The sequence below is a fragment of the Phyllopteryx taeniolatus genome, chromosome 13 (assembly GCF_024500385.1).
Source record: "Phyllopteryx taeniolatus isolate TA_2022b chromosome 13, UOR_Ptae_1.2, whole genome shotgun sequence".
Taxonomy (NCBI): Eukaryota; Metazoa; Chordata; class Actinopteri; order Syngnathiformes; family Syngnathidae; genus Phyllopteryx; species Phyllopteryx taeniolatus.
The window spans coordinates 1,307,814-1,318,042 of record NC_084514.1 but is presented as its reverse complement, the minus strand read 5'-3'; the positions used below and the strand labels follow the sequence as shown (position 1 = coordinate 1,318,042).

The following is a 10,229-nucleotide window of genomic DNA, read 5'->3' as shown; positions in this document are numbered from 1 at the left end:
TCAAATAATCATCCAAAATTCATTCATGGTTTCACATGTTCATTTCTTTATTGTAGATAGAATTTTAGCACACTGTGGTCCGCACATACATTTTCTTTTAGGAACTTTATATTTTAAAAAAAGAACACAAATATTTTTTTAAAAAAAGGGGTTCATTACAATTACACTCATTGCAATCAACTTAAAACAGAAGAAATCATTTATTTAAAAAAAAAACAAAAAAAACTTTTAGCTCTTCGTTTTAACCTCCTTTCCAAAAGACCTGGCTCTCTGGTCAGTTTTGTTTTTTTGTTTTTTTGTAAATTTGCCCCTTGGGCACAAACGTTTGCACACCCCTGATTAATAAGCAAAACCAGAATTATAATTTAGAGCGTTAATACCATTACATTCTTGTCTGTGTTGTCAGCAGTAAAAAAAAAACAAAACAATTAAATGACACGATGACAGCCTTGACACTCTTTTGAACGTATTTGTAACAATATCAGTCATTTTATTCTTAAGAGTAAGAATTGTTTGGGGCAAAAACTGGTCTTCCTCTATTCAACCACGAGATGGAAGTGTTGACCAAAAGAAGCACAACATTCACCAAACTCATCAAATGCCAGTGAAAAACGGAACTACACATATTTCTTGAGTGATACAAATTGCATTTTGCTTACATAACTTCATAAAAAAGTACAAAATGATACCATTTTTTTGTAACAACCATCGTCTAAATAAGGTACAATATTAACAGTCCATACGTACTGTATATTTGATATGTAAAAAATACATGAATACATGACGCCTGCGCCAAAATATGTGAAAAATGACAGATAAAATAAGCCACTAAATGTAAGACAGTGTATATATATATATATATATATATATATATATATATTCATTCGGTTATCGATTTTTCATAATAATTTCATATCATCAAATTTTCTTTGGGAAAGAGGCAGAGGTACAGCCAAGATTGGTCACCAGTAAATCACAGCAAACATTAACAGATTAACAATCATTCACACCAATTTGGATTCTTCAATGAACATAACGTGCGTCTTTTTGGAACGTGGGAGGAAGCCGGAGAACCCGGAGAAAACCCACGCAAGCCCAGGAAGAACATCTTCATCAACGTTCCACCTTATTTGTCTCAATGATATAATAATAATGATAATATAACAACAGAAAATATGATTTGTTGCCTACATAATGTTCGTGTACCGGGATTGCAGCTTCCTTGAGTTCTGTAATGCTGGAGTTTTTCCTTCCTGCAAAAAGATCATGGAGAGAAGCAATGATGCGGAAATGATGCCCTGGCATGTTCCTTTTGAATTTAGCTAACGGCAAAGTTTCAGAGACACTTTCAAGCGGCTCCCAGACTACGCCGTCTCTGAAACACTAAAGGGTAAGCAGATCTGCATTGAGATTTGTAGGATCCACAGCTTAACGTTACCTAACACCGTTAGCTTCTGATAAGCGGCACATAATTGATCGCTGGGTGAAGTTGCAGACGCGGTGGTGTTAGGGGATTTGGGTTTGGAAATGTGGATCTACACATTCATGACAAGTGTAATTCGGCGGCCTGGTCTTGAAGCGACGACTCCACGTGGGAAAATACAATCTATGCTGTCTTTGGTGGCTTGGGAGTTTGCAATCGCTTTAAAGTGCAGCCACACCTAGTCGTCATGGTAAGACAAAGAGGGGCTCGCCATTGGCCCAGCAGTATATGGAACTGGATGAAGGCTGGCTCACTTGCATGAGACAGGGCCCTCCCCTCAAATCAGGCTAATTTCGGCAAGACCAAAAATACGGCGTGTAAATAAATCTTGATCGACAAATGCATGTCACAGACATGTTGAAATTGAGGGAGGGGGGGGGGGGGGGGGGGGGGTGCATAATATATGTCACCTAAATGATCAACTTATTGAGGTCATGCGCATGTTTTTGCACTTTGTAAGCTCTGCCTGGGGTAATGTCCCACTTCCCAGCAGTCTGGAATGCAACAGAAATGTCTAATCAGACATAAATGTCATCGCCTATGCCGCTCACAACCACTAGGGGGACATCATTAATTGCTATCCGTGGAGTGCTGTGATTTGCTCAACTTTGTCTTTTCTTTCTTTGGTATCGCGGCTTGGTGGTGGTAACTCGCAGCATGCACAACTTCACAAGCCATTTCTGTGGGAGTATCTTTGACGATTCCAAAATGTTTCTCAGCTATAACTTATAAAACTTGGTTTTTGTATTTGTTTGACGGTGAAACATCAAAGTTAGAGGAGAGAGTATGCTTTAAGTGCCACAACAGTGTCCAATCCACATCTTGTGGTGGAACATATCCTGAGGGCTCACCTGCTTTTCCACCGTCTTACGGCTCAAAGCCAAGTGCTTCTAGTTGTCTTGTGTTAGTGCAGGACATCAGCGCAACTTCACTCGGCCTCCAGCTGCCGCAGCAGCGGGTTCACCTCGCTCTCGGGCGTCTGGACACTGTCTGTCCGGACGATGCACGTGGGACGATGGCGGTTAAGCATGTGGATCAGCTGCTGGCGTTCGAGCTTCAGCTCCTCGATCTGGGCTTTCAGGTCCGAGTTTAACATCTCTAACCTTTCCGACTCCTGTGGGAGGTCGAAGGCAGAAAGTTAAGGGGTCATAACGGACATTTTCACCATGATGTCACACGTACTTTCGGAGTGGCCAAACAAACCTTTACATGTCATTTGACCTAGGCCAGGGGTGTCCAAGCCACGGACGGCCCAGTGGCCATCTTTTAGCGTCCCTTGTGTGCGTTCAAAAAGTCGGGGGGTAGCAAAACACCCACATCTCCAATTCAAAACGACTACAACTATATATACAACTACAAATATGTTGAATATAGATGTGGTCAGCCTAATACCATAATTGCCCAAGTCATTGTTTCACGTTTTCGGAAAAGAATAAAAGACAACAAATTCAACAAACGAGTCCAGTTGCCAATATTCAACCCTTGACTGAGAAACTACTTAGATATGAAAAACAAAACCATTTTTAGCAAGCGCACTGGTATTTTCTATTGATATTGTGACACTAAGTTACAAACGACTCAAGCTGTTGTGGTCTTAGGCTAATGACGTGCAAAGACACAGAGAAACTATTTACAACTAAAATAGTAACAGCATTTCTCTGTGTTATGGTGAATAAAAGATAATAAGCAAACATTTCTATTCCTTGTCAACGTTGAATTAACGATGCTAAAAAATGCCAGCTTACTACCGATTGCTCTTGTTTTGGTTATGAATGTGGAGCTCAACATAATGCAGGGCCAGATCTATTTGAGTGGGTTATGATGTATTTTTGTTTTGAAACAACTAACAATTGATGTGTGTGCCAGTGGAGTTTCTCATCGTAAGTTCGCATTAAGGTAGCAGAGACTATGTGGTTGTTTAAAGACACAACACGTACTTCTATTTGACAAAACCCTTCAGCTGAGAACGGCAATAAAGAATAGCTTAGGCTCACTTTTTTGAAGAATATTCACTAATATCTGCAAAACTGCTGCTTGATGTGAAGTGAGTTGCCACTTCCCACTACACAGCGGTCGTATTTCAAAAGCAAGTCAAAGAAAATAAAAACCAGCCGACCAATGGCTCGTATCTCGAAAAACTTATTCGTCGGGTCACTCGTATCTCAAGGACCCATCTGTTTCAATTTAAGTCAGTGGTAGTCAAATACTTTCTGCCACCTGCAAGTACCCTGGAGCCTCTTCTTAAACATTATTAAAAGCTCCGTAAGGGGTAAGATAAGGATGAGGATGGAAGATTGCAAAAAAAAAAAAAAAAAAGATCCCACCTTTTGTAGATAATCCGTCCTCTCTTTCTTCTTGTTTCGACAGCGTGCAGCAGCCACCTTGTTTTTCTCTCGCCTTCGTTTCCTTCTATCGTCCTCTTCATCTCGCTAAACAGAGCAGGGGAATGCGCAAAATATGTTAGGGACAACTACAGAATCTGTTTTGCTTCTTTAAGTACACATTGGAATAGCGTTATGGTTCAACAGCTTTGCACTATACAGTCCTATTCAACCAAAATGATTATGATAGTTGTTGTTGTAAAGTGTCGAAATAGTAGGTTTTAGGCATTGTAATAAATGACGTCTATTGATTATTGGATGTTACAATTTCTTATGTTATTGCTTATATCACCTATATCAGAAAAGTGACAACAACAAAGGACTTTTTTTTTTTTTTTTAAACTTGATATCGCATACCTTCTGAAATGTATTCAAGAGGAAGAATGTGCACCAGGTGGACCTGATTATCACAATGATGACACTAAGCAATGTTTAATGTAGCCTACTGTACATACTGCAGGGGGTAGCATGGGGTCGGGCAAGAGGTGAGAGCACAAATTATGAAAAGAAATTTGGCGGCACGGTGGACGACTGGTTAGAGCGTCTGCCTCACGGTTCTGAGGACCGGGGTTCAATCCCCGACCCCGCCTGTGTGGAGTTTGCATGTTGTCCCCCGTGCCTGCGTGGGTTTTCTCCGGGCACTCCGGTTTCCTCCCAAATCCCAAAAACATGGATTAATTGGACACTCTAAATTGCCCGTAGGCGTGACTGTGAGTGTGAATGGTTGTTTGTTTGTATGTGCCCTGCGATTGGCTGGCAACCAGTTCAGGGTGTACCCCGCCTCCCGCCCGACGACAGCTGGGATAGGCTCCAGCACGCCCGCGACCCGAGTGAGGAGAAGTGGCTCGGAAAATGGATGGATGGATATTCGTCCTTTTTACTGTTGGTCTTCTGGAATGTGAAATGTCACCTCTCTGACAGGGAAGGAGGCTGAGCTAGCAAACGAGGTCGAGAAGTTCTGGCTAGCTACGTATAGCTGGGCTTGCCTTGAAACACAGCTCGGGCAATGGTACCAGTCCTCTTGAGAGGGGTTGGACTCTTTTCCACTCTGGAGTTGCCCCTGGTGAGAGGTGCTTAGCAGGTATGGGCACAATTATTAGCCCTCGTTTCGGTGGCTGTATGTTGGGGTCCACCCCGGTGGAATGCAAGCTTCGCTCTATCATCCAGCAAAGTTACCGGTACATTCAACATTACAAATATAGTTAAGTATTGTTGCAAATAACAACATATGCGTACTTTATGGAGTGTATTTTTATGGCTCTGCAGCAGCTGAGACTCGGTCGTTTAAACCAGGAAATGTTCAGCTGAGTTGAGTGGGTGGGTGGGTAACAGCCACTTAAAGCATGTCACCAACACATTTTGACCCATGTTATGCATAAAACAATCGAAAAAAATGAATTGTGATTGGAGGGGACCTTTAAGCACATGGGAGAACACGGCCCATGATGCACATGCCAGAAACCACCACTGACTGACAAAAATGACGACTGTTCAGCTGTGGTGGAGATCTATGCCTTTGTAGCGTGTGCTGCAAAAGTCCCACCTAAAAACAAAAGGTGCAGCATAGCACTACTTTGTAACCATGTTAATTCTCTCTTGGACATCCCGTACCTCTGTTTTGATGACAAGAGGCCTCTTTCCCAGGCTGCTCATGAAGTGCAGGGGCGACAGCATCGTCTTGAACTCACGGAGCCCGCCAAACTTCAGCGTGTCAGTCAGCAGAGTGGCCGAGATGCCAGCCAGCGGACCTAGACTGGGCAGGGAACCCGCTGTCACCGAGGGATCCGGAATTTGCCCTGGCATAATGTCACAGTCGGCCGTGACCACAGCTAGGGAGACACATAATCGCAGACAAACTCAAGACACTGCCTCATCCAAATGAATAAATATCAAATAGGTCTTGTAAATTAGCAGTCTGTTTCTTAGAACATTCATTCCTTCATCTTCCGTTCCGCCTATCCTCACTAGGGTCGCGGGCGTGCTGGAGCCTATCCAAACTGACACACCCTGAACTGGTCGCCCGCCAATCGCAGGCCACGTATAAACAAACAACCATTCTCACTCGCATTCATACCTACGGGCAATTTAGAGTATTTTAGTTAACCTACCCTGCGTGTTTTTGGCATACGGGAGGAAACCAGAGTACCCGGAGAAAAGCCACGCAGGCACGGGGAGAACATGCAAACTCCACACAGGCGGGGCTGGGATTTGAACCCCGGTCCTCAGAACTGTGAGGCAAATGTGCTAACCAGGCGTTCACCGTGCCGAACATCAATATTGATTTATTTTTTGCTTTCTCTTTCCTGGTACAAACGCAATTTACTAATTCCAAGAAGTTATGTCAACAACTCCACAAATGACCCAGTAAACGTCAACAAATGATGCTCGATTCAAAGGAACGCTAAAGATAGAAATTTTATAGGAATTTCTTGGTCGTGGCTTTCTGGACTTCATGTTAGGGGAGCTGAACATGGCAGTCAACATTTCGCTTCATCTTTTCAAAATATGTTGCAGAAGCATGTTGGTGCATTTACCAACAGACTTTTTGTGCAAATACTGAGAGCGGACATTTAAATATATCCATAGACAAATGGAAAGGTAAGTATGAGTGCAATAAGCTGGCAACGGCACAGGAAATTCCGATTCAAAAGCTCTCCAAAACCACAGGATGCCCTTGAGAAAGAGCATCTCGGGTCAGTGGCTCTGAAAAAGAGAACCTCAGCAGGGAAACGAAAAATGGTGAAGTATAGCTTGTTATCTACATTTGATCTAACTGCATATTTAGTTATGATATTGTATTCTTTAAAAATTCTGCGTATTAGCTTTCCTTAAATGAACTACAATGTTTTGTCGAACTCACTAACGACCCTCATAAAGGACAAGGGCTATTGATAAATGGATGGCTGGATGGATCGTTCTCATTGGCCAATTTGACGAATCGCCATAAAGTTTCATGAAAATCAGTTCAGTAGTTTTTGCAGGATGTAGCCGAACAAGTTACAAACAGTCAAAATATAAACATTTTGATGGCAGAAACAGAAGAGCTGGGGGGGGACATTTGATCTGCACCAAAAAATAAAATGAAATAAAATTCTGCCACACTTCCTGTTTTCCTGTTTCCTGATCCACTAAAAAATGTTTTCTTTTTTTTATGACTAGGGAACTTCATCAAGATCTTCCAAATGTGAATGTGTGGTTTGGTATAGTGAGCACTCGAATCATTGATCTATTGTTCTTCAGAGAGATCAATTACTAAAAATGTTTACTTCGGCCCTTTGACGTGGTACCACGAATGGATGACATTGAGCCAACCAGCCTTTTCCAGCACCAGCTTGCTCTTATTTTGTGATTTTAACTTGATAATCTATGTGTTTAGTCAGGTACGCGCACAAATAGGCCCCTCGTGGTGGTCGCGCACCAGCCCCTTTGCCCTGGATGAAAAAAGCGCTGCAGCCCATTTTTATCTTCATTCATCAGTTTAAAAACAAATAACAACCTTCAAGTCTCAAGCAAGACCCAAATAAGGTCAAATAAGATTAGCGCACTACTAGTCACTTTAAACTGCATACATTTGTTGAAGTCTCGGCGCCCTTTGCACAATGGTCATTGCACCGGACTATTGTTCTATTCGTCATTCCGACTGCATCTTTTTGCACAATTGTCAAAAATAAATGAATAAATAAAAATACATTTGACCAGATTACTAGCAACCTTTTATTGCTCAGTGACTTTTTTTTTTTTTTTTTCCCCCTCAATATCTTTATGTCTCAAAAGTATTCTCTGTCAATTGACTGTGTGTTGTCGTACGAGAGCGGCTTCAACTACCGGAGACAAATACCTTGGGTGTTTTTGACATACTTGGCCAATAAAGATGATGCTAATCAGGCTATTAGCGGCCAATTTATCTAAGCTGTATGTATGTATAACACTTCTTGACATAATGCACTCCAAATGAACACCACTACATTAATAATCATGTAGTTTAATATGTGTGTCAATCAAAACTCATTTTATACTCTGAACAACCTCAGCTTGTTTTTGTCCCCAAAGAAAATGACAGTAGTGCCCTAATACAAATCATGTGCATGAGAAACTTGGTGTTTCTTGCTAAAATTGATATCAAAATATGCAAATTGTCGGGACTTATAGTAATGTTGAGATATTGCAAGAATTTTGATTACCAAACCCCTTTTTTTTTTTTTTTTTAATTAATTAATTGTAAAATAGTTAAAGTATCTTCCTTGATTTGTGATTTAAAAACTACCGGTAGTTATCAACCAACAGTGTTGGGGAGTAACGAATCACATGTAACTAGATTACATAATTCAATTACAACATTTATGTAATTACTGGGAGAAAATGTGTAATTGTATTACAATTGTTTAGGGAAATTTCCATGATTACAATTTTATTTACACTTGAAAATATTAGTTTTCATATCACTTCCTCCTTCTAAAGCCAATGCTTGTGATTGGCTCTATCTGGTCTTGTTCTGCCATAATCTCAAACATGACATATTTTTCCAAATATAACCTTGAAGCACCACCTTGTGGTGCAATACATGAGTGTGTCTGAGATATTGAAAGGGTTACACTTTTGAACACATAAAAGAACATTGACTTTTTTTATGGAACATTCACTTATCTGGGTTGTCATATGAAGCGATATTGTCTAAATTGTGCACATTTGTCATTAGGTCAACATGGTATGGTATGGTGGTTTTCCAGATGCTACACTCATATAATGTATCAAACACATTTTGTATGATGTATTTACATTTCATCATGTTTGGTTATCAGTTTAATTTTTTTTGTGTGAAGAACAAATACTGAATGTACTGTTTGTTCCAAAATAATGATCGATGATTTTAATCCACTTTTTTAGAGGAAACATCCAAAGGTCCTGTTAATGGATTCATTCAAAATTAAGAAAGTAATCAAAATGTAATCAAATGTAATTACTTATGTTACTTTGAGAAAGTAATTGATATAGTTCAACAGGGTAACTGTATAATCAACCTTCCCAACACTGCCCATCAACCATCAATTTGTTGTCAATGGGTAATAATATGACGATGGATTTTAAATAGTTTCAGGCCTCTTAGGGAATTAACGCCAATGTGACTCGCGAAAAAAAAAAATACAAAAAAATAAGTTTGACATCCCTGAGTTTACACTTATGTTATTGCAGTAAGATAATTTGAAAATGCTGACAAAGGGGGGGGGGGGGGGGGGGGGGCATGGCGCAAGTCCTTTACTGGACGAGTTGAAAGCGGAAGTTTGCTTCTTTTTTTTTTCCCTCTCTCAAGTGCGGTATTCATGTTTTTACGCAACTTTGTGTTTTCATAAGAGGACAGACAGCACAGCAGCACCAATCAAACGTTGCGATGTCGAGACTGTGCGTTTAAAAATCTGTGCACGACACACATTACCGTAAGAATAGCATGTTTTGTTTTGGTTTGTGTTTTAGCATACACACAATGGGGTGTTTGTGGGGCTATGAACCAGCAGGCAATATTAAAAATAACTAGAAATGTCAGACGACAAGGAGCAACACGAACACGCAAACTCAGAGCCCCCCTTTTTTTTTTCTTTCCTTTTTTCTTTTTTCCTTAAGTCGTCCTTCCAAACATGTCCACTGACCTGACTTGGAGCCCAGCTGGAACAAAAGTCCTTTCTTCTGCTCGGCCGTGGGTCGAGTGTAGATTTTATAAAGTGGAAACCGTTGCATCAGCCCGACTCTAAACGTGATCCCCATCTGGGAGGATTCTGGAATGCGGAAATGAGGAGGTCGATGCAAGCAGCAGGGAAGTTAAAAAAAAAAAAAAAGTATTATGGGGGGGGGTCACACTTCTCCTACAATCAAGCATGGGAGATACTCTACTCGGCGTTCGGAAGTAACGAAATACAAATACTTTGTTACTGCCCTTGAGAAGATTTTTCAGATATCTGTAGGAAACGTGTATTTTTCTCACAACTTCTTTTGTCAAAAGACTCGTTATTTTTCAACCGCCATCATTACACAAGACAGAGAGAGGTAAGTCGATTGATTGATTGATTGATTGATTGATTGATTGAGCCCTTGTGCCAAGGAGGAATTAAACCAGGGAGTGCTAACATGATGCAACAGATGCAGAGAAGGAAGATATTCCCCATCCGTGGCCTTGAATTGTTTGATTTTGTCAGCCCCGAGAATGATGCATGGCGTTGTGTCCTGTGCCAGTCTAAAAACTACCAGGAAAAAAAAAACACACAAAAAATACCATCTAATCTATAACAACAACAACAAAATGTGTTTTCAGCTGTTATCATTAACTCATTTTGCACGTGTTGTTAGTTAGTCCACAAAGTTAGCAAAGCTAACCG

The 10,229-nt window shown here is 40.7% G+C and overlaps 1 protein-coding gene across 2 annotated transcripts; it reads right to left on the bottom strand.

The window, feature by feature from the left end:
* Nucleotides 1–26: 26 nt before the first annotated feature.
* Nucleotides 27–9,660, bottom strand: LOC133487709 (jun dimerization protein 2-like). 2 transcript variants are annotated; one of them, XR_009791428.1, is made up of 5 exons: nucleotides 9,507–9,660; nucleotides 5,476–5,693; nucleotides 3,808–3,912; nucleotides 2,335–2,597; nucleotides 27–1,253 (listed from the first exon to the last, which is right to left on the bottom strand). XR_009791428.1 is itself a non-coding variant. In XM_061794738.1 (4 exons), the coding sequence occupies exons 1-4, from the start codon at nucleotides 9,619–9,621 to the stop codon at nucleotides 2,412–2,414; spliced, it is 624 nt and encodes a 207-aa protein (XP_061650722.1). In that variant the 5' UTR covers nucleotides 9,622–9,660; the 3' UTR covers nucleotides 27–2,411. The 2 variants fall into 2 exon arrangements, 1 of the variants encoding a protein (XP_061650722.1); XM_061794738.1 differs by having other exon boundaries at nucleotides 27–2,597.
* Nucleotides 9,661–10,229: the final 569 nt, after the last annotated feature.

Excerpts from the sequence above, each read along its gene's own strand:
- LOC133487709 (XM_061794738.1), bottom strand. The coding sequence starts at position 9,621 with ATGGGGATCACGTTTAGAGTCGGGCTGATGCAACGGTTTCCACTTTAT. Across the intron at positions 5,694-9,506 it reads CCAGCTGGGCTCCAAGTCAG|CTGTGGTCACGGCCGACTGT; the intron begins GTCAGTGGACAT and ends GTGTCTCCCTAG. Across the intron at positions 3,913-5,475 it reads CTCTTGTCATCAAAACAGAG|CGAGATGAAGAGGACGATAG; the intron begins GTACGGGATGTC and ends TGCTCTGTTTAG.